General features: G+C 41.2%; 1 protein-coding gene across 1 annotated transcript in view; it reads left to right on the forward strand.

Moving 5' to 3' along the window:
• The window catches only part of STAC (SH3 and cysteine rich domain), a 75522-nt gene that overhangs the window by 44433 nt on the left and 5952 nt on the right, over window positions 1-25137 (forward strand). The window contains exons 3-10 of the mRNA XM_075083557.1: window positions 432-532; window positions 2614-2695; window positions 4434-4549; window positions 8906-8987; window positions 14634-14698; window positions 15589-15677; window positions 19410-19461; window positions 19591-19728. Coding sequence (XP_074939658.1) covers window positions 432-532; window positions 2614-2695; window positions 4434-4549; window positions 8906-8987; window positions 14634-14698; window positions 15589-15677; window positions 19410-19461; window positions 19591-19728 — 725 coding nt within the window. The remainder of the gene's footprint in view (window positions 1-431; window positions 533-2613; window positions 2696-4433; window positions 4550-8905; window positions 8988-14633; window positions 14699-15588; window positions 15678-19409; window positions 19462-19590; window positions 19729-25137) is intronic.

The following is a 25137-nucleotide window of genomic DNA, read 5'->3' on the forward strand; positions in this document are numbered from 1 at the left end:
TCACACAAAAAACCTGGCCTTTCACTGATGTCCTGTCTCCGCAGGGCAGCTCCAGAGCCTGGGTGTTCCTTCAGTGGCTCACTCAGCCATGCACAGCTCTCATGCCAAGCCCTTTCAAAAGAACAAAAGGATTTTGCTTGATATTCATGAGGCAGAGGCATCACTGATAAGACTATCATACAACAGAGCATAATCCAATATATATCTAAAGGCAGCAATAGCCTAGGAAAGAGCCCAGGGGAGAAATGCCTAAAATGGAGAGGCTGTAGAGAAAATGCATGTATAAATGTACATAAAAAAAAGTAGGCAAGGCAAAAAATGCCATCAGTATTTACTGTAACCAACTTCCCCATCAGTTCTTTCAGGTCATTTGTTAAATGCACGGAAACTATTGATTCTATGTAATTAAATCATTTCTGTGCATTTCACAGGGACAAACGCTAAGCACGGACTGCGCTGTAAGGCTTGTAAGATGAGCATCCACCACAAGTGTGTAGACAGCATTGGACAACAGCGTTGCATGGGCAAGCTGGTAAGTGAGCAGCTCAGGGCAGCAAGTACAGTGGGAGGCATCAGCTTGTGCTGGAGCTACTTGCTTTGTGTGCCCAAGCCCCAACCCCCTGGATGGCATTTAGATGGTGTATTAACAGAACTGACACAAGGTCACTTTACTGAGGTGGGAAAAGTATAGCCAGGTGGTATCCTATTATCAGTTTGGGCAATTGCTGCTACTCAAAAACGTGAACAAAAATGAAACACAAATCTAGTCCGCATTGTAGATGTGAAAATAGTTACATAACCCAAATTTAGCTAAATAAAATAATTCATTTTCTTGATTTAAACTGTGCTTGCTGTGGTATAAATCTCTCAATGAATGCTATAAATTAGACAAAATATCTCAATGGAGTTTAACAAATGAAGAATCCTTCAAATTAAGTTTTATTGTTTTTTCCACTGTTAGGGCTTGAAGAAAAAAAGATAATTCATCTTAACAAGAAAGCCAAAGGGTACTTCACCGTGGGCCACTGCAGAGTTTGAAGCAATCTCTCAGTAGGGGAGGCTGGGAGGAGACCTGCCCCTGTATGGACACAGCACCTTAGTGCCCAGGTCACCTTCTGAGCAGCAAATTCTCATTACTGGCAAAGGCAGGACATTGCATTTGAGATGATTCTAACCCAGCTTGCTGACCTTTATGGGAACATGGTTCTTGTGGTTACTTCTAGAAAAAGAACTTGAAAAAATGACCATTTGGAATACGAAAACTGAATACATATATTAATGTTTCAGATGTTCTCAGATCTGTTGCAACCTGAAAACACCTGAGACAAATACGAGCTAAACCCAAACAGTTTCACTGGGTTAAATAATGAAAAAATGCAAGCATAGACTTCAAAAGGGCTAGAAAACTGACCTTTCGCTGGACAGACCTTTTCTCTCCAAGACTTTTCAGTGAATGCTATTGTTGTTTATATACCTGAGGCAAATCTTTATGCATTTAACCATAATTGTAGCCCTAGCATGAAGCATTCTGGTATAGGAAGTTGGTCTGTGAAGAGCTGAATTACTTCATTGCAAGCCTTGAATAAGCCAAATATTAAATCACATTAATTGTTTCACACAGTTCTTGATTCCAGCATCAGTTCTTGTGGTCACTAGCTTAAAAGGGCAGAAAAGTAGATGCCATATTTACAGCAGGAAGTTGTCCAGCAAAGTCACGGGACTTTTATGAGGTGATGTGTCTGAATCTAGTTTGTTTGGGGCAAAATGAGTCTGGGGAATCAAATTTATTCCTCTGAGAAACCAAATTTATCAATCCCCTCATTCCCTCTCAATCTATGCTGCAGGTCTTTAGCAAAAGAACTAGTTGCCTATCATTTTTTCTTGTATACTGAACATAGGATATGGAAAATACGCACATTCTTATGAGGCTTTCCCAGTTCTCACTGTAACTGGAAGATCTCACAGTCTGGAAAAATTAGAAATCTGAGAGACCGTTTGTGAAGCTCTAATACTTTGAAGGGCATTTCCAAAGACTTAGATATTAGCACCTTCATTTTGGGTACTCTTCTGGTTGCAATTTGGGGCGTTTTTGATCTTACAATACAAAAAAGCAGTGGAAGCTGCAGTCAGTCAGTAGCAAACCTTAGAAAAACCTATAGAAACACTCTAAATTCCTTAGGTTTCACAAATGCGTATGTGGGAACATGAGGATTTGGAGTCAGGGTAGGGAAGAATAGTCTATAACAGTTTAGCAAATGCAAAACAATGCAAATTCACATTACATAAGAAGAAAAGGAGGGAAACTTCCCAGGACCTCTAATGATTCAGCACTTCTGGTGCAATTAATTAGTGCTGCTTTTGTGTGAGACAAAAGAAAAAGTGGGGCTGAAAATGAATCCCTCCTCCTTCCACATAAATACAGGAAAAAGTTTTTTTCCAGGAGAAAAATCAAATAAATCCCTGATCTGTAAACTCCATAGTGACTCAACAACAGGAAGAAAATTTCCAGCCTCACCACACTGTTACACCACTAGCTGAAGAGCTGAGGTTATATCTACTACGCCAGTCATGGCAGCAATGCACTTCATTTGGTTTTGCTTTCTCTCCCTCCAGCCAAAGGGATTTCGACGGTACTACAGCTCACCACTACTCATTCATGAACAGTTTGGCTGCATCAAAGAAGTGATGCCTATTGGTAGGTTTTGATTGCTTTTCCATTCAGTCTCCCTTTGGCAGTGCTCTGCAACAGCAGCGGCAGACTTCCAGCCGTGGTATTTATCCTCAGCAGCCTTCCAGCTCCTTTCAGTGACTGGATGTCCTTCTGCCATCTCAGGAAAGGACCACTTCAAAGATACAAAGCCTGAAGAGGAGAGGGTGTGTTTATTGTGCGTTTCACTCAACCCCCCATACATATAACCTCTTAATAATCACTCTGTTTACAAAAATAACTGCCTGAGATCAAGGTAGGGACATAAAAGGCAGGAAACACTGGAATACTGAGGTGAAGCTCTGAGCTGGGAAGTATCAGATAAAAGACAGAAACGTTAAAACAGCAGGAGGCATTCAAACCTCTGGTCTGGTTTTTGAGGGACTTTGCTAGGTTCCTGGCCTTTTCCACCCACACTTCTTACTTTCCTCATATTTTTCCTTATTGACCATGTCTACATATTGTCCAAGTATTTAAATGTCCAGATTTTGCTCACTCTAATACCAAACTCCTGAAAGGAAGATTTTGAAGTGGATAAGTTGAGTTGATTCTCGAAAATATTTCTCCCCACAAGAACTCTAACTAGGCAAGCCTGGCAGCTCAAAAAATGAAAGCCAAAACTAGGCAGTCAGTTTAAAGTGACTTGTCTGAGGACATTTACTTTGTTGCTTTCAGCAGTTTAAAAAAAATCAAAAGTTAATTACATGGATTTCATCTAAGTTTCTCTTTCTAAAAAAAAAATCCATAATTTTTGTCAGAAGAAATAGAAACATTTTGAACAAACTCTGGCTGAAAAATGAGGTGTACTTTGCTCTCATCAAAATTCAATATCCATGCATTTTCTCAGTACTTTGGCCAAAATTTCCCTCTTTCTACACATTGCTACAAATGCACTGTATTCCATGTGTCTACTGCCTTGTACTGCAAGGGAGGCTGAGGTCTAATAATGCAGTATGTAGAAGAGGATTTGAATGGGATTTGCTTATTCCAGTTGAAGACATCCATTCCTCTGCCATGAAGATGACTTTGGGGCAATCTATGAGGGAGAGTGGGAGTGAGAATTGAATGGACACATGCCAATGGGGGCGTGGCCTTTCTGGTTACCCCTAGACTGAGCTAAGCAACCTGGAGCACATTCCCAACAGCAGAAACCCACTCACACCTGCCTCCAGACCCCATATGGCCCCACAGTGGGTATGTCAGTACCTTTCAAGGAAGATCTAGGCCATCCTGTTTATCCAAGTTAGCCAAGTAGTAGCACTGTGAGGGTAGATGGATAAAGATGATGGCCCACCCATACCACAAGGATGCTCAGACACGATGCAGGGTGTCTGAGAGCAATCCAAGAGGTCAGTGGTAGAAACAGGCAGCAAATATTGATTAAAGCCTGCTGGTACTTTGTCTTGCTTACCTCAGTGTAGGCAGCATCAGTAGTGATTAGAGAAGGAGGATGGCAGGTGAAGAGAGACAAGGCAATGGAAGGGACCCAAAGAGCCTGTATGACAGGAAGATGATATTTATGGGAGCAGAGAGGCAGCAAAAAATTGCTAGCAAAAGCCAATTCCACTAAGTTCATCAAACACTTTTTAACAGGATAGTCTCTCAACTTGTGACTAAGGATATACCCCAACATGTTGGTAGAGGCAGGTGTTTCTCCAAGTGGAGCAGGAATGTGACCAGAAATATCTTCAAGGGATTGATGCATGTTTTGGTCCTTCTTTTGCAGCCTGTGGAAATAAGGTTGACCCTGTGTATGAAACTCTCCGCTTTGGGACTTCCTTAGCTCAGAAAACCAAAAAAGGCAGCTCTGGAAGTGGGTCTGACTCTCCCAACAGAAATTCGGTAAGTATGTCACTTCTTTCTTCCACTCATTTACAGGAACTTGTATCAGAGTTCACAAAACTTGTATTTCAAACTGTAGGGAAAAAAAAAAAAATCTTACTTCCAGCTTCCAAAAATGAGACCAGAAAACACATTCTTTTTGTAAACTTGGGTTTTAAGTATATTTTAGATGACTCTTGAGAAAAAGAGAAAAATACAAATTAAGTTAATAATCTTCTTTTATTGGGTTGGAAAAGGAAATTATATTCTTGTGATTTTGCATATCTGTATAAAAGTGGAACAGAGATATATAACTGTCATGCTGCCTCTTGGTGGTGGTGGGTACTTACCTTTCATGCAAGTGATAGCAATGGGTTGGAGTCCTCAGAGCCTAGATTTAACAGTACGAACTCCACACTACAAGCACAGACAAAATTAAGCCACTGCTAAATGCAGCAGGGCAATGGACTGGCACCTTGACCCCTGCCCAGTGTAGACTCAGGAGGGAGACATCACAGAGTTGGGCTCCTCCCTCCAAAACCCAAATACAGGAGGATGTGCTCAGCTTGTTGCATCCATACAGGGAGATTTTCACCTTCATGTCAACCCTTGTCATTCACTCTCTCGTATCATAACAGTCACTTCTTCAGGACTATGGCAGAAGAGCTGGAGAAGGAGGACAAGGGAAATGGTAGTTCCCTTACCCCTGCATTTGCTAAATCCAAACCTAGTTCAACAATAACACCAATTTATTCCTTACAGAAATGGTTATTTCAACAGTATTGGGACCCATGAGATCAGGAGCCCATGCATGGTATTGAAAGAAAATTTCGTACTCTCTCACCTCTCATAAACAGGCACTTAAGCCTGTGCTTGGAGCTTCATTTTTTTCCCAAGAAATCCTCCCCACTCACCCCACTCCTACCCCCCACCCCCCCAAAAAACCTGAATACACTGGAGGCTAATGCTAATTGTCGTGTCTAAAAATCAGACCCATCAATATTATCTGACAATCTCTCCTGAGCTCACCTCAGAATAAAAATCACCAGGCACAGAGATATGATAAGACTTGGTCTCCAGACCTGAGAGCAAATGCTTACATGTTTAAAGTTGTGCTAAAATCTGTTTATGTTTGATACAACATTTCCCTGGCACTTAAATATACGCTCACTCACATGGCTGAACTGTAACCTTCAGGTGGTAGAGGTGGCCTCTAAACAGACATTCATTTATGTCAGATGAGAAAGAAGACAGGAAAATTTAAACAAGAACTAAATGCAATCTGCAAGGGAGTTATTAAAGGAAATGTCCTCTATCCACCCTTATTTGTGCCTCAAAAGGAATTTGGTAACTTCCATTCTTTTTTAAAACCCAGATTGACTCTACCACCTGTCACATTGTGATTACAGTTCTTTCTTTCAATTATTTAATTTACTTTGAAACAGAAGTTCCACAAATGTAATTATTGCTTTCTAAAACAATAAAGCATTATGTTGAATTATGAATGACAACTCAAGTGTAGAAATCACAAACGCTGTGTCAGCTTGCCCTAAGGAGCTGATCATAACTAGGTGGGGTGTGGGTGTAGAATGAGGAACGCAAGCTCATTACGGGAATTTCTCCAGGGTATTGAGGCTGAAAGAGAATATAACATGTGTCAGCATACAGAAGATAGAAAACATTAGAGTCTGAATAAACAGACACGTGAAACCATAACTTCCGCCAGTGCAAGCCTGTGGATTGATGCAAGGATAAAAACCAGGGGCAGACAAACCCTGATCCAAATGATGGGGCCGTGGAGCTTTACAACTGTGATGTGTGACCCAGGAGCAGGCACTGACCAGTGACCAGAGCAGGGACATGACATAGAGCCTTTAGAGCCCAGGTAAAAATGCACCAGACTATATGAGCTAGGAGCACATGTGCAGTTAATAATGCATAGGGACTAAGATTTTTCCCCAGTAGGAAAAAGAAATGAGCTTCTGTGCTGCTCTGCTTCTCTCAAAGCAGAAGGAGCAATGCAGCTGTGAGGCTCACAGCAGCACTGGGGCTTTGTGGTTGGGCTGTGCCCCAGCCCCAGGAGCCGGTGAGTTCTTCAAGGTTCTGACATGTGACAAAACCAGGGTCACCAGGGATGTGGTGACACCTGGGATCCTACTGCACCTTGCAGGTTGTGTCCAGGCTGTCAAAGGGCATAGCTGCTCCTGCTGAAGGTAGTTAAAAGCAAATGCGACTAGCCTAGGAGCTGTGCCCTGCCTCTACATCCATGAAGCTTCCAGGATTGCAGTTTATGTCTCTGCATAGAGTAGCAAAACCCCTCTTGCTGTGAACTAGCCAAGATATTTTTAACATGACTGAGCTGCGTAGACACACCCACTGTGATTTTTCAGCCCAGATTCTGCATTGCCCGTAAAAAAAGTGGCCATATGCTCCAGATTTACTACCTACTGCTTCCTTCAAAAATGTGCTTCTGCAACCCACATTTATGCAGAAAGTCACTTGAGGTGATGTAAATGTGATTCCAGATTTTGTTAGTTTTTTGAGGATCAGCTCCTCTCAAAAGCAGCTTTGTATCTCTATAATTTCTGTTAGACCATTATCATATAGCTCTTGACTGAAAAATCATTAAAGGTAACTGAGGTTACATCAGGAGGTTTTGGATGAGGCGTATACTGAAGAGACAGTCACTGCACGTCCCACATACAGGAGTGTCCAATAAAACATGAAGCTAATGAGCAATTACAAAGCTCGTCTATGAAGTCTGAGGAACATGCTATAGTACTGAGCTGAAAAATAGCTGGGTGTTAGCATTTCAACAAAGACAGTCTTTCCCTTCCCCACCCAGCAAGTAGAAATCCCTAGACATGCTCTACACTGACTCTGTGTTAGCATTGCTATTGCAGTGTCTTCTTCTCCAGGGATGACCCATTTGGGCAAGATGCAAGACAAACATGAAATGCTGCGAAAGGCTGAGTCTAAAACCAAAGCATAACAGAGGAGTAAAGTAGAATGCTTTTAAAACAGCAAGGGAAGCAAGATAATCGCAAGATACCTGTGGCATAAGTCTACCTTTAACCTCTTTGTCATTAGTATCCTTGGATGGAGAAATATCTAGAAAAGTACTAGATAGGGGAAATAAAATTGTCAAAGTACTTTCTAAAAAACACCTTTGTTGTCAACATTAGTAAAAGGAAAAATACATATACAAATCTCTAAAGCAATTCAGATTTTGCGCTCCCTGAACAAAGGCAGTGAATGTTCATCATCTGGCTTTTCTTTCTGTAATGCAGGCAAAGGTCTGCAAAGCAACGGACAGAGCTATGTGTACAGCATAATTCTAGAGCATCATGGAATAATTAAATCCTTCCATGTGTTTTAAAATCCTGTTAACACAAAATAAATAAAGCTTACGAGCACATATGGATTTACAGTTTTTCAGATTAGATAGAACACCTGACTCAAGTTAAATATTTGGTGTTTTTATGGTTATAAAAGACATTTTACCCAAAAGAAGTCACATGTGGAGAGTTCAGAAACTGATGCTCCATAAGGTCAGATTCATACAGAGCTGTTTGGAGTAGCTCCTGGTTCCTGTTGGGCTGTACATCAAGAAGCCAACTACCCAACGAAGGAATCCAGTGCCTTATGCAAAGTGCACTTCTGAGGCTGGGGATTATTTCACCCCACGTTCTCCTACACCATAGAACAAGGGGTCCCTAATCATGATTGACATTAATATGGTACAAATAAGAATTCATTGTATTTATAATAAGAACATTTGAGTTTCATTTTTCCTTAACCATACCAGACAGATGACTATTTAAAAAGAAAATGAGGGTAGATATTTAAAGACTGACTTCACCAATCCCATCACACTTATTTCACAGCATGTTAACAGAATTAAAACCACCCTTACATTACAGTTATTTTACTGAATTAATTATTCAGGGTTAATAAATTAATAGTCAACAGTTTCAATTAATGTCCAGTCTCCTTAGTAGACAGATATTTAGTATACCTGCAGGATCTAAAAATTCCCCCAAGCCCCTTCTATTTTATACAGAAAACCACATCGTTTACCTTAATCCTTTTGTTCCTTAACTTTCACTTCACTTCATACTGCAGAAATTTTTTGTACTTCAGACTGGAAACTTGCTCTGGAGTTCTTTCTGGGCTTTCACTGCTCCTTGTGAAGTAGGTATTTGTTGTGCATCACCAGATAGATACAATGTTTTCTGCAATCCCATTAGGCTGACTTGCTCTGCTCTGATAGCACCCAAGTATTGCATTTCCCAAAGGGTCTGTGTGGTCCTATTTCACCTCATCGCTTGCTTGTTTCTGGCTTATCCCACCTCATTTGCTTTTCTGTCCCTGCAGACAGCTGACCTGGCAGAAGTTCCTGAGGAAGGCGATAGCTCTGCAGGCACCCTTGGCACAAGCAGGAAACGCAGCAACAGTGGTGAGTGCTGCTAGACCAGGATAGCATCTTTGGATGTATAGGCCTGTGTACAACCTACTTCAGATTTTTTTTCATGGCATGTCCATGTTTTAGCAGCATTCTGGTTTTCAGAGTGGGAGGTGAGGGGGGCATGCAGTTGGTGCAAGAATTTAGGCAATAATTTTTGCCATTCAGATGAAATTCAACCCACCAGTTTTCTTAATTTGTTGTGTCCAGACTTGACACTGGACAAGGTTCACGCCTATTCCCTAACTCCTACACTTCACGAACATGACTGTAGACTAATCAATCACTTAACATGCTTCAGTTCCACATCGGCAGAGTGGAACAGAAATACGTCTTTTCCCTTCCATATGTTTGACTTGTCTACATGTCTCTATATGCCATAATCTCTTTGGGACAGGAAATGAATCATATAATACCCATATGTCTGTAAAATATCCAACACAATAAATCCTGATTGTAATTGCAGCTTCTCAGTACAACTATAGTATGTGCCCATCTAATAGCCCAATTAGATGTACCCATCTAATCTTAATAGCCCAATTCTGCTTGCAGTACAACAGTAATGTCTTTACAGCATTGGTATTTTGAGATTGGGATTTTGAGACCAACATACCAATCGAGAGCTTAGTAATGAAATCTCAACCACTGAAGGATGGTGTTTGTGACCCTGTCCTTGAACTCAGTCATGGTAAGGGAAGTAATAAGTACAAAGGATTTTGGAGAACTAAGCAAAACTTCAGGCCTAACCATCAGAGCAACTTCTCTAACAGCACCTGAAGGGTGCTTTGCTGAATCTCACATGAGATGTACACCACAAAAATAAGTCACAGAGAGCATAGTTTTCTTCTGTTAGACCCAGAATGCTCATTACATGCTGCTAGCAATTCATGTAGGTGAAATGCCAACTTCAGCTGTCCATTCTCATTTTATGCTACCTCTTTATTCCTTTCCTCCCCTCCTGGTCCCATCACTTTTCACTGTGTTCAGTCATTTCCTCCCTCTCATTTTCTGAACATCCCATCTATGTTATCTGCTTTCTCCTGACAATTTATTTAGGTTTTCTGCCTTGCAAATGTGAGTTGACCTGACCTGGTTAAAGATAAAGAATTCAGTCAACTTCACATTGTTTAATCCTGCCAGCCTGAGATTAATTTGGCCTTGTTTGAGTTTTCACATAAATTTTTATTTCATTTTCAATCAGTAGTTTCATTTCTGAAACTCAAAGAAACTTTTTTCTCTGAGATCTGCATTCACTGAATGCACTGAGAGGCATTCAAGGAACTTACTCAAAGAGATTAGTTTAAAAACTCAATATATGTCAAACGTCCAAACAACTTCCATAGCACATTAACGATTCCTTTGATCAGCACTGGCTTTTTTACAATCCATCCTTCAGAGGCTCAGGGTATAAATTATGCATCAGTCACTCCAAAAATTTCCCCTTGGTAGATTTTTAATAAACTGTCCGCACTGTTTGCACAAGCTATGGAAACGGTAAAATCCTTTTCATACTAAAAATCCCTGCTTTTTCTTCTTTTTTTTTTTGTGTCTGCTGCTGCTAGGGTAAACAAATATGAAAATAGATGGAATTCTATTGTGTGGAGACGTGAACTACATACCTCTATGGCCTTTAGATTCAAGTACCTCCTAGTAATGTCCAGAGACTGTGAGCTAAATAGAGATTAAAAATTTAACGACATAAATTCAAAACGTTGTTGCAGGGTGATTCACCACTGCTTTTACCTCACTTGTCCACTGCCTCTTTAGCAGGCAGTTCCACATGAATGCCTTGATGAATCAGGCCCATTCCAATTCTTTTTTTTAAATTTTATTTTCTATTAAAAAGATGTCTTCTGCAAATAAGACTTTAAGAAAATGTAGGTTTGAGTCTCTTTGCTTAAAGGGAAACAGCAGAAAAGACATAGCCTGCAGAAGGGTGAAAGGACCCAGCACATGTGTGGCTGTGTAATTGCTCCTATAGACTCCTATTACAACGATTCTTTCATTCAGGCCCTGGCATGCATACTATGAAACAAAGCTTCCTAGTTTACAACTGTAAGATGGCATACCTAATTTCCAGCTCTTCAGCTTCCTCTAAGCCAGTTATATTCCTTCTCTGTTGTGAATTGCCGTCCATTACAGAAGTCCCGCAAGTCAAAATGTACTTTAAGTGACATGTATGAGCCCTTTATTGACATGGATTTGAGCACTTTCCCCTCAAGTCAAATATGGGATGTCCCCCTGCATCCCAGATTTGGTGAGCAGTTCTCAGGAAAGACAAGGTTACAGTCCAGCTCCCTCCCCACCTGCTGGGTCAGCTCCACAGCTCACAAGGCTGTAAAATTAGTAACTTGGCTTTATTTTCTGTCACCAAGCAGAAATTGCTTCAAACATGCTGCTGAAATACTTCCGCTTTGTCTGGTGAATTACTTTCTGTGAGTCCAAAATGCTCCTTGTTACCCAATTCATTATTCACCAGAACTTCTTCTATTTGCCTCCCTAACTTTTCCTCTGGACATAAAAACCAAATCATAGCAATTTGAGTAGGACACTAATGTTGCCAGATTGTAATGGCAGCATTTTACATCCCTTTATACTGATGTCAGATATACATATACCCCTATACTAGAAGAGAGAGGAAATTAGTTTTATTTTTAAGGTTTTTCCCTCTGGCACTCAGGACAGTTTGGAGGGTCAGGGTCCCTCTACAACAGAACTTGGTGAGGAGCACGGTGAGGCCCCCAGGTCAGCTGCAGTCAGACCACCTGGACACAACTTGGGATGTTTTAAGGCTAAATGCTGCAGGTATCAGCTCAGATGCTGTCTTCACATTCACACATCGGACTTTATGACTATTATATTGTCTTACATTTTATCAGAGAACATGTGCTTGTGCGTGCTCATGGATGCGTATCACTTCGTACCAAATCTTTCTCATGCAGTCTGTGGCTGCCATTTTAGCTATCATTCCTCTGTTACAAGAACACTACATTTTTTCAATTTCTAAGTACAACTTTCTACTATCAAGGAACCTTATTATTCCACTCAATACTTCTTCAAGGACTCTTTGTTTAGTTGTCATTTACAGTGTAGAATAGCCACAGAAATATGTGTTAATGGAACAAAGGATGAGCAAGTGAAAGAGCAGAGGAGGAAAGAAATTCAGCAGTTAGGTGTTCTGTGGCACCTTCTTTCCCCAAAACACATGTAACTATCACAGAGAAACAAAGAGAAAATGCAGTCAGACAGCCTGCTGCTTATTACCATTTTGGAGATTTCCAAATTGTTAGAGACTACAAAATCCAGCTTCTGCTCAAAACACCTGCAGAGGTAAATAGTGGGAGAAGGTGCTGATGGTTCTAGCTGCTCAAAAAATCCAGCTACTAAAATCATATTCAGAACTTCATTCAGAAGCAAGAAACACCAGGCAATTCTTAACATGTGAAAGGGGAATTCAGTCAATGTAATTAAGCTGCTGTGGTTTTTCTAGGGACATAACTGAGGACAGGCACCAGTCAGCTCATGAAACAATTACAATAGAAGGTAACTGATTAGATATCAGGTATGTCAGGTCAAAATCTACAAGAACGGCTTAAAGGTGGATCCAGGAAATTATAGGCCCATCAGTCTTACTTCAGTCCCTGGGGAAGTTGTGGAACAAATGCTCCTGGGGGCTGCCACAAGCCAAATGAAAACATGATTGGGAAAAGGCTGCACAGATTCACCAAGGGCAAATTACGCTTGACAAACCTGATTGACTTCTATGACAAAGTAACCTGCTCAGTTGATGTGAGGCAAGTGGTGAACATTGTCTACCTGGATTTCGCCAAGACTTTCAGTATGGCTTCCCATAGCCTCCTCCTAGAGAAACCGATGCATTACAGTCTAGAGAATTGGTCTGTGCAGTGGTGGGGAGCTGGCTGACAGGCCACACCCAGAGGGTGGTGGTAAATAATTCCTTCTCAAACTGGCAACCTGTCACAAGTGGGGTCCCCCAGGGATCAGTATTGGGCCCAATGCTGTTTACTATCTTCCTAAGTGATCTGCATGATGGGATCAAGTGTACCCTGATGAAGCTTGCTGATGATACCAAACTGAGTGGGGAAGTAGATACTTTGGAAGGGAGAGCCACCCTGCAGGAAGACCTGGAAAGGCTGGAAGAGTAGGCTAACAAGAACCTTATGAAGTTCAACAAGGACAAGTCAAAGGTCTTGCACCTGGAAAAACATAAACAGGAGTGCAGCACAGACTGGGATCTACGGATCTACCCAGCTGGGAAGCAGCTCTGTGGAAAGGGGTGTGGGAGTCCTGCTGGACAACAAGCTCAATATGAGCAAACAGTGTGCTGCTGCAGCAAAGATAGCCAACAGGATACTGGGATGCATCAACAAGGGCATCATCTGCAGATGTAAAGAAGTCATTATCCCTCTCTACTCAGTGATTGTCAGGCCACACCTGGAATACTGTGTCCCGTATTGGTCCCCACTATATAAGAAAGATGTGGACAGGCTGGAAAGGGTCCAGAGAAGGGTCACAAAGATGATCAAAGGACTGGGAAACCTGCCTTATGAGGAAAGGGTGAGACAACTGGATTTGTTCAGCCTTGAGAAAAGAAGGCTTAGGGGAGGCCTTTTCACCATTTTACAGTATTTAAAGGGTGTCTACGAAGAAGATGAAGACTCCCTTTTACAAGGAGTCACACAGAAAAGATGAAGGGTAATGGGTACAAGTTAATCCTGGGGAGATTCTGACTGGACACAAGAGGAAAATTTTTCACAGTGAAACCAATCAGCATTTAGAGTAATCTCCCCAGGGAAGTGGTGGATTCCCCAACATTGGACACTTTCAAGATTAAGCTGGACAGGGTGCTGGGCCATCTTGTCTAGACTGTGCCTTTGCCAAGAAAGGTTGGATCAGCTGATCCTTGAGGTCCCTTCCAACCTGGCATTCTACGATTCTGTGATTCTACAACTAGGTGTTGTGACCATTGTCTTATTCTGAGAGTTTCTGATTTAGTAACTTTGAAGCAAATTTTCACACATACAGGTCTTGGATAACCCACCCCAATTTTAAATAAATTCAGGTTTCTTCTATAAAATCAGAGAGAGGCAGCATATCCAGTGCTACCCAGACAGGTACCTCTGGAGAGGGACACCAAAGAAGGCTATCAAACATTCGAAGATAGAGGGTCAAAGATGGGGAATAAGGGATTTTGCATAAAAACTTCCCACAATATTGCTTATATACAGTCATCAGGTTTTGCAGGTGCTTTAAAAGATAAATACTGTTCAGCTTAAGCATGAAAATGCAGCATTCAATGTGAGAAAAAGGCTGCTGGACTTTAAATAGTAATGTAATTAGGGGACCTAGGTTCTATTCCCAGTGCTATACTTGTGTATATTCATCTGATCAAAATGGTTTATTTCTTTTCATTGTAAATTCTTCAGGACAGATACTGTTTTGTGCAATGTGCCAGTGGTATACATGGTTTGGTTGGGGGTGTAGAAGGGTTCAGAGGAGAGCATAAGGGATCAAAGAAAGTAAGGGGGAAAGGCAAGGGATTAACAAACTAAAAGTGAACCTGTTGAGGTGAAGAGTCTTAAACTACTCTTAAAATGTCATGTGTTTGCTTTATTTCAGTGTTTACATACTCCGAAAACGGCACGGAACACTTTGGAGAGGAACCAAAAAGTATACATTCCCCGGTATGGGCATAAATTTTGTGAGAATGCAATGGGAATATGAAGTCATATAAAATTCTTGTTTTTATGGATAGCTGAGGACCTTGAATAGGTCTGCTGGGGCACTATTCTGAGAAGCATTGATATCTGACCGTCATGTTGTTACACCACTTCTGGGCCATGGGCCACAGTTGGAAGCAATATACAAGATTGTATGGCTCTTTGGTTTACCCATTATGGTCCCTTTTATGGTCTTCTGTGTATTATAAATTGATATTGTGAACACAAAAGATCCAGTGGGGAGGCCATATCATTACAATAGAACTGCAGTAACATAAAAATCACAGATTTGATTTGAAAAAAATATTTGGGGTTTGGTTTACATGCTTTTTTCCCTCCAGATTACCAGTGGAGAAAGGGAGGAGAGGGAGTAGCCATTCTTCTCTGTTGGAAGCCCAAGGAAAGCAGCTTTCTGTTTAAGAAAGTGATTTTCCCACCCTGTTTTTTGGACCTGTGGACTGTACAACTCTAGCTCCATCCATAATGAGGACTATATAGTAGACACCTCATATAAAGTCAGTAATACACTACTGGGCTCATAAGAATCATACATTAACAGAGAGCAAAAGGCAGACTCATTTTTAAGATCTCACCCAAAAGACCAACTTGTACAGATTTCTGCCTGTGTTCTTTAGAAGCCTGGAATTTGGTCTTGGGGTTCAAAGGATCTTATTTCTAAATGAAGATGGTTACTGCCTTAGTGGGCCATAGTGCTCCAAGGTGTGAAAACCATGAGAAGATTCCAGCTCATTTCTTGGAAGATGAAGCGGTGTTTCCTTGGCCTCTAACAAAGTGAACCAAATTCCTGCACAGGACAGATATCTATATTTTCTCTTTCTCTTTTTTTCTTAAAGGGACCATTTTATAAAAGCACGTTACAAATGAACACCTATGTTGCCTTGTACAAATTTGTACCACAAGAAAACGAAGACTTGGAGATGAGGTAAAGCCCCAAAATATTTATTAGTTGATTTGACCCATGCAAACTGAGGCTCATATGGCTGTATATGACATCAGGGAAGGGAGGGGTTTTTTTATAGGGGTATCCACTTGTAGATACAAAGATATTCTCATAGATAAAAAGCTGTTGACCAACTTTTTGGCAAGGACACAATAGTAAAAACTTTCAAAAACACGTCACTTTAGGAGCAAAATGGCTTTCATCTAGAAAATACTTAGTTTTTAGTTGCTTTTTCAACCTGAAGTTTTCAACTACAAATTCCTCACCAGCTCTCATGTTAATGCTGAACATTTTACCAATCCTGTTTGATTTTCCCTCACATTCAGGTTACGTCTGGGAAAAGAGAACAAAGTCCAGCTGTTGGATGACAGTGTTCTCACATGAGGAAGATGCATTCTGATCTTTGCAAAATAACCTTGTTAATTGTATTCTTTTTTAACATTAACTTCCTCAGTTCTGCATCAGTTGCTAGTACTGCAAGGTCTAATCCAAGCCTACTGAAGTGAAAGGGCATCTTTTCATTTGGTGCAATTAGTTTGACTCATGCTATTCACATTTTGCATTGTCTTGCTAGAGCTCTTGTCATGAAATGTGTCAGCTCTCTTCAAGGCATCCCCTACATCAAAATAATCATGCACATGCCACAGAATTTTGGGAATTGCCAGAGAAATGCCCCTATTGTCAGCCTCTCCTTTACTGAAAGCCTTTTTCCTGTTCCCAGCTGTGCCTTCTTATCACTCTGGAACTAATGGGTAGGATGTAAGGCAGAAATTACAAGCTTCCCTATCATTCTGCTTTTCTGGCATTTCCTGATCATTATTTTAGGAATGTCAGCTCTTCAGGAAATAACCACAGCGTATGGTGACCTTTAGTACAACTTGCCAGTTATTCTGCTGAGGGATTCCACTTTGCATTCTGCTCCTTTAGGGGGGTGTATTCCACCTTGTGCATTTGTTCCATGAAAAGGAACTCCTCTCAGACAAGCCTGCACTGGACTACCATCCTCATTAAGACATAGCAATCCAGAAAACACATCATTCTCCAAAATTCTCCTGCCACTCATATTAAGGGAAAAGCAACCTGTGGTCTGCAACCTGGACTGTCATGACTAACAGGCTTTTTCCAGAGACAGCAGCCAGGTTTTAGACTAGTGTTACTCAGCTACAGCAGTGTTGTTTGTCCCATGGCCATAAATTCATTAATACATGGGTTAAGACTGCTTCATAAGGGATGCCAAATAGTTAGTAATGTTTTCTGGTCATTGCAGAGCCTGTCAAGATTCAGCTCAGTTGCATGAATTTTCATTTAACATAGTTGAGTTGCTGGAGGTGAGTTCAGCATAACAATGTTGTCAAGACTGACAAGCACTGTCCTGGGAACCCAAGTCAGGGACCAGCCAGACACTGATCAGCCATAACATAATGAAGGCAAGTAGCTGAGCTGAGAAGAAAAGTTAGGGGAGATCTCTGAAGATCTCAGCTCACCTGTGAGGGGATGCGATGGGTGGCAGATTACTGCAGTGGAGAGGTGCCAGCCCTGATTTCAGCAGTAATTAGCACTTGCCACAACCTTGATTTCTTCCTCAACAACAGATGCAGCCAGTCAGGTTTTCCAAAGCTCTGGTGTAAGTAAAGTAGGATATTCCAGTAATACGCTTATTCTAAGAGATGGCTTTATTTTACAATAAGTGGAGAGTCCTGGAGACAGGCAGCCCCAGGTTTCAGACGCTGCAATGAATAGAATAGAATAGAATAGAATAGAATAGAATAGAATAGAATAGAATAGAATAGAATAGAATAGAATAGAATAGAATAGAATAGAATAGAATAGAATAGAATAGAATAGTTGGAGGGGACCTACAATGATCATCAGTGGTTTCCTGGCCACTTCAGGGTTAATGAGCACCTATCTTGCCACCTGCTCAAATCTAGAGCACTGATGTAGGGCAGACAACTTATACAGGGTTGTGATTTACAGAAGAAAAAGATGAGACCTGAGAGTAATTTCAAACAGTAGTAAACACCAAGCAAGTTGCCCCTTTTCAGGGATTAGCAGCCTAAATCTAGAAAGCAAGACTAGCATAGGTCCAGCTGGGACTTCTATTTTTAATCCTTTTTTTAAGATTAAAATCTATGTTAGCCCTGTGCTAAAAAAAATCAGATCAGAAAGCAAAATCTGCAGGTCTTGCATCTAAAAATCTCAGTGCTCAGACCACTGATATGGAGAGGTTTTAGGTTCAGTTGCCATCTTTCTCTGACAGCCAAATAAATTCATATTTTCTGTGTTATTTTTCTAACATCCACGCTGAAGGGTATTTGGAGGATGGGGCTTTATAAATCCTTCTTGTTGAAAGAATTCTTCCTTGCAGTGTAAGGGCTCCAATGGTGTTACAATCTATTCACTTTGAAGTGGCAAGATGGGCTCCCTCAAACCTCTTTAAGTGTTTTATATTAAATATTAACTGGAATAAGGGACTCAGAAGTCCTTTCCCGTGGAAGAAATCTTTTACCACTAGATACCAAGTTGTCCTTTCTCTTTAGCTTCCTTTCTCACCTCAGCAACATTTAATTGTTCCAAACACATTGGAACAGATTCCTGAAGAGGGTTTGAAGAAAATCCTACCCTGGTGCCCTATTGAAAGCACCTTTCTGTGAAAGCTGGAAAAGTGGTTCAAATCACAGTGTTGGAAGGCTAAATGCCTGTTTCTCCAGTTGTCAGCAGCGATGATAACCACTGGACAAGTGGGCCAAAAAGGCCCAGCACCACCCCCACCTCCAGCTGCATCCTAGACAGGTCATAACTTCTATGCATGCTTTGACAGAGCCCATTAAATTGGACCCATTATCCATCACATGCTCCAGACGCATTTGCAAGCTCTTGTGCTGATACCTCAACAATACCATAAGCCTAACAGGGAAGTCAAGGGAAGAGGTCAACCTTTAATTTTATTAAGATCAAAGCAGACAGAACTTTCTGAGATTAATCCATTTGGAAATGGGCTGCCACTTACTTCCTACAATGCAGCGCTATTGTAATTACATAATAACGTTGATGAAGTGCCACCAATGGGGGGAAGGAGGTCAAACAACTGTTCAACTACCTGCACAATATCAGCTCAGCACATTTCGCTATTAGCATTTCTAGCCAAATTATTCTCCTAGCTCTGCTTTGGAACTAGTCAGCTGGATGCTGATACTTAGCAATTACGACCCTGCACCACACATTATAAAGGTAAATATGTCCCATTCAAATCAAAAATACATTCCTGGGCAGAATTATATCCCTGCTGACTAATTGCCTTTGTCAGTTAAATAGAACTATTTTCCTGCTGCCTTCCTTCTGCAATCACAGCTTGAAAACACAGATGATAAAGTGGTGTATCCCAACAATGTGAAATGTCGTGAAGTAATAAGACAATGCCTGTAAAAAATAGGGCCTGTACTTTAAACAGTTTCTCATTAAACAGGAAGCAAAAATTCCAGCTCACAGATGTTGCCTCAAACTAAAGATCTAGCCCCAATATACAGAGGCTGTCTTTCTACATTACCATGTATGATTGAATAAAACCTTGCTGCCTCGTTGAGCCTACCTGCAGTGAATGCTCAGATAAAATGACCAAGGTAGGGCCACCTTTCTATTAGAAGGTAATTGTAGAAGCTGATGAAGCATATCAATTAAAAGTCATCTTAACTCCTATTCCTATTCTACTTATAGGCCAGGGGACATGATCACACTTCTGGAAGACTCCAATGAAGACTGGTGGAAGGTATATGCTAATTATTTTATATCTATCTGTTTTCTTTCCAAAGGGAAAAAGATATTATTTTCATTACTGAACTTGTATTAAAGCTACTAGTGTTAACAACCTTCTGCTTTCTATATGTTTTCTCCACAGGGGAAAATTGATGACAGAACTGGATTTTTTCCTGCTAACTTTGTTCAAAGAGTGCAACACGATGAGAAGATTTATCGGTGTATCAGGACATTCATCGGCTGCAAGGAACAGGGACAGATAACCCTGAAAGAGAACCAGGTAAGTTCCCCTGTGCCAGATCCCCACCAGACTTGAGCATCCAGCCGTCTGACAAATGACTGGAAAGTAAGTTGTGCAAGATGAGCATAGGCAGATGCTGTTCACTGCAATTTTACTACAAAATTCATTATTTGTATGGTAATAGTGTCTAGTAGTCAGTTAAGAGCAAAGTTGGTGTTGTGCAAATGCGTACACCCTACCTAACATAGCCTAAGTTTTCAGCCTCATAGGCATTCATAAAGATACTTTACATATTATGCACTCTCCTACTGACTTCAGAGGGATAGCTTAAAGAAAACACATTCTTAGAGGTACAGCTTGTGTACTTGAAAAATGGTTCGGTTTTCTCCTCACTATTAGAGTTAATCTAATAAAAGATAGTGGCTCCCTTCCCAGACCTTACCTTGCCTAAAGATCTAAACACAGCTCGTTGCTTTGGCTTCAGCAGCAGAGTTAAGACAGCACCAAACCAACCTGTAAATCTTAATTTTAACTCTTACTCACCAGTTGCGAAGTATCTTTAATCATTAATGGATTGTGTCACCACTTACACATCCCCTCTAAGGCTGTAATTTGTTCTAAACTAGAAATGCTGCTGTGAGTTCAAGTACACCACGTACAGTGAAGACTCACAAGGTCCGTTACTCAGTGTACTTTAAGCAGCTCTTTCTACTTTGTGTCATTCAGGTGCATTCACAAGATGAAAGCTATGGCTGCCATTATGAGATGCGTTTATGGTCTGAATTTAAAAGTAATTTTAAATTTTGACCAGACATTTAATACATCCAAGTGTCAAGTCTGGTGATTCTGGGGTGTAAATGCTTGCTGAAGTAAAATGAAAGAAGGATAGGCTCAAAAGCTACATTAAGGGACAGGTTTGTGGCATAAGCTCATGTGAATAGGAAGATGGTTGACTAAGTGAGGTGCGTAGCCTGGCTTCTCTGACACCTGGATGAAATAGAAAGCTAGATTTTTCTCACTGCCTCTTGTGAAGCCTAATGTTCTTGTACCACATTAGGTATTTCCTTTTCTTTGGCAAACAATGTCATGTTACCAGGAACTGTTTGCCTTAAGTGCCTGGGCAACCACTGATTTTAATAAAGTAGAGCAGAAGTCAGCATCAGGGTAGACTTCAGGGCCACAGGTTTTTCCACATGGAATTTCTGCAGTGCTTCACTCCACTGGCATACCTTTGCTGCTGCTGCCTTGTGGCATAGCAAAACACACAAGTGCTAACAATCCTTGATATACACACCTTTTAAAGGAAGGCACAGCAATGCAGTGACCAGAATATATTTTAACTGCCCCTGTGCCCGTAGTACATTGGGCAGCCCTGAAGTTGCTAGAAACAGAGAAAGTGCTTAATTTTTTTTCACCCAGCACCTCTTTTGATTGTTTATGTATGTGCACATAAAGGGGAAAAAAACATTACCAAAGCAGAACAAGAGGTTTTGCACTGGTTGTGCTCTAGAATAAGCAATGCACAAGGGCAAAGCCTGGGGAAATGGTAGTGTGGGAATGTGGCGCGCCAGCATGAGGGAATGGTCAAGGTCTGAGTCCCTTCTCATCAGTACCAGATCCTTTCTGTTAGTATGGTTGCTGCTGCAAACAGTGAGGGCGCAGCTTCTTGTCTCATTTCTCACAGAACCACAGTTTCCACGTGGGCAGGTCTGGTAGCTTCACCTAAGCACAAGGACTTCCTATTGTCCCTGTTTCATAATAGGCTCACAAGGGAGCTTGCAGTCAGGAGCTTGTCATTGTCTCTGGTAGGGCAGGAGCTAAAGGAAGGGATGAATCCAACCCATCTGTCTACTCTCTTTCTTAGCAAACTTATTCAGCTCTATCTCAAACCCATGCAAATGCTGAGGTTGAATGTGAATGCTGTCAGGTCCTCACTCCACATAGGAAAGGCCTCAGAGGAAGAATGAAATAAATATTTGGCATAAACAGAGGGCAGAGATCAGACTGAACAAACACACGAATGCAGAGACATGAGAGGAAAGGAGCTGAGCCAACAGATCCCACTCCACCCTCGCACAAATTATGCAAAAAGGGGACATTCAAGTAGCTTCAAGGCCATTTTGAGTAATTTCCAGGCAGGACAGTCACAGCGAGGCCATGAACACTCATCTGCTTCCCCCTGCACCCCCATGCAGGGTTTGAGTCCTGCATAATAGTCTCTTGTGAGAGCTGGCAGCCTGCACAGAGCTGACATGTAGCAGCAGTGTGGGGACAGGAGCACAAGGACTCCTAAACCCAGCCTGTGGGCCGTGTGCCTACTATGGAGATCACTGCCTGAACAGCCCAATTTTTTCATCATTTTTTTTTTGGCAGAACAACTTTGCCTTCGCTGTGGAACAACTCTGTTTGTGAAAAATATTTTAATTTTTATTGGGAATTTTTTACTTTAAAAATTTATTTTTTCTTTCAAAGTCAGATATCCTTTCTTCTTTCTTTGGCCATTTCTCTTACTTCTGTCCATTATTTCCCCATTTTTTTCAATGTGAAGCAGAGAGGGGTGTAGTAGGGAAGGGATAAAAAGAAAAAACCAATCATTCGAATAGGACTTCTGGGAAAAGTTTGACAGAATTTTTTTGTTTGTTTTGGGTTTTTTGTTTGTTTTTTTCTTCTGTTGGGGGATTCTGTGAGATGTAAGCAGCTATTTTAGCTGCCTCTGGGCACAGTGTCCAGAGTCTGTGAGCACAATATATGTACTACATGCAAAGCACAGGCTTGTCCCAGAATAGCAAGAAGGGGAGATTATTCATTGCTACCAATTCTTGTCAAGTCTCACTTTAGCTAGAAAAACTCATTAACTGGTCTAATAAATTCCTGTGGCTATAGTACGGCAAATTGTCTTCATTTTACACTGTTAATTCACTGGATCATATTCTACAGATTCTAACAAGAATCCAAAGCCATTCTGACAATGAAGACAAGCAAGACATGCCACCAGGAAAACTTATCCAGTAACAGTAATAAGAATTTTCAGTATATTGCTTGATACCATCCACGGTTTATACTGCAGGTCTCTATCCCCTTTGTGCCTTATATCAATGTTCCCAGGTAGAGAGTCTATTCTTGTAAGGCAAAAGACAATATATTCACATCAACAAAGTCACAAGAATACCTTAAGAAAAACCATTTCAGGTAAGCAGAGGTATTTTCAAAGTTTGAAGCAGAGTGGGTGAGGCTTTCTATGGAATCACTTGCCAGTTTCATGACCTGGGAGTAACATTGCGAGCTTCAGCTTTATGCAAACCTTTCTGGAAAGGCCAGTACTCAAGGAGGGTACTGAAGGAAGCCAACACAATTCACTCACCCATCTCGAGCAATATGCATGTGCTGGTCTTCACAAAGGGTCCCTTGAAAATTTCCCTATGAAATATGAAGCCCAGCCTGGGGGAGAAAAAGTGTACTTTTCAGAGATATCAACATCTTGGAGTTTAGGGTTCACTGACAGATTTGTGGGTCCTGAAACAAATTCACAAGATGACTGGGCACCACAGGGTTCAGTCAGGAATCTATGGGAGGGAGGCAGAAGTACACTCTGACATCAATAAAGGAAGATAATTAACAGAGAAACCAAACCCAGCCAATTTCTGTGACTTTCCACTCTTTCCACACAAAATACTGGCTGTATAATTTCCAAGTCTGATTGATTGTACTATCACTAGGATATTTAAAGTTTTCTCCATCCTGTAACTTCTGCTCTAGCCTGCCCGAATTTGTTACCACACATTATACAAATGCTTATTTGCATCACTACAGGCTCTGATTTGACTTCTTTTCACTAAAGTCACCATTTTGAAAATATGTATCTAATATATCACCAATGTTTGGAAAAGCATCTCTTAAAATGCCTTTAACATTTTTTATCATCTTTATCTTTAAATAAGTCATAATAATCTCTTGTTTGAATATGTGTTTTTACTCCTCTTATAATATTCTACTTAAATAAAGGAAATAACCTCTAAAATAAAAACCTACTCACACCCTTCACGGGCAGCTTCTCTGACGTCTACAGTCACACTAATACAAATCACTTTAGAGCTGGGCTTTTTGTGATTAAATAACACAACTGATTTTAAATTGCACAAGTGGTCGTGTGCAATAGAAATGACCCAAACCATGACATTTGTAACCAGACTGGCAATCAGAAATTCTCTGCCTCATCCAAATGTGGACTGTGAGTTTACATAAAGGTCAGTGCAACAGATCCATTTTGCAATGGATCTGTTTTATAAATGTCACTGATATAAAATAGCCATCACCTTAAGCATCTCCCAGCCAGCTTCTGTGGTGACTGCAGATGGGCCACTGCTGTTATGATGGTCACAACCTCCAAACCAGAGCTGTCAGCCTTGCAGTCCCCTTGGCACCACAGCTCAGGGGACAAACTTCCTTCCTACCCCAACGCCCAGTCACACAAATTTCCAAAAGAGTGACTTTTAGGCACATATACATTAGCAGCTGTGTGCTAATCTGATCCAGCCACTCCAGAAGAGCCTGGCAATGGGCTTAAACAACTCCATGAGGTTAGGCTTAACAAAGTGGGATTGCAGGCCAGGTCTACAGCCCCAGGGGATCCACCTGTCTCGAGTGTTCTGATTAGTCTGCTTTGTTGCTACCTGGCTTTTCACCTCACTGCCTAGGAATTACTTTATATCCACAAATTTTTCATCCTGGGATACTCTAAAAGGAGCTAAATTGCTAAAAGCATGACTCAGCTGCCTTTGAAAATCAGTTGCATCATGGTGACTTATGCATTTGGACTGAATCACTTAAAACACACCCAGTGCAGAAAGTGATGTTGCAGTTCTTCCTGTGCTTCCCAGGTATAACTGCTGCACTTCACAGCTAGACTTAAGGGGAAGAGAGTCTTCAGCTATCTCCGATTTCCACTGACATCAGTCTTGCTGAACAGGGAGGGATGTCCCCATTCATTCAGAGATACTGAGTGGCACACAAGTTTTGTGAGAGTCCAAAACGTGGGCACAACCCATTATGCATCCAGCTTAGACGAGGTCATCTTTAAACCCCTAAATAAGTGCTGTAGGTAAAATAAGCCAGTGTTCCCAGTCCAAAAGCTGATGAAACAGCTGATATAAAACCTGTCATCATCATTTGCACTATGGCTGAATGGGTATGAAAACTGAATTACTTATTTCCATTCAACAAAGCTCAGAGGCAAGAGCTTCAGTGCACAGGCAGCAGCAGATGTAGAAACTCAGTGTTGCTGTGCTGTCATTCTTACAGACAAACAGGACTTGAGCTTTCAAATCTCTTGACCTGGCACTGTCTGCAGGGTCCAGGACAGCTCTTGAAACCGTATTGTCCCCCTAACTAAATTCCTACTTCATCAGAACCATTCTGTCACTGACAGATGGGTCAAATATAAGGGATAGA

This window comes from Phalacrocorax aristotelis, chromosome 2, assembly GCF_949628215.1.
Source record: "Phalacrocorax aristotelis chromosome 2, bGulAri2.1, whole genome shotgun sequence".
Taxonomy (NCBI): domain Eukaryota; kingdom Metazoa; phylum Chordata; class Aves; order Suliformes; family Phalacrocoracidae; genus Phalacrocorax; species Phalacrocorax aristotelis.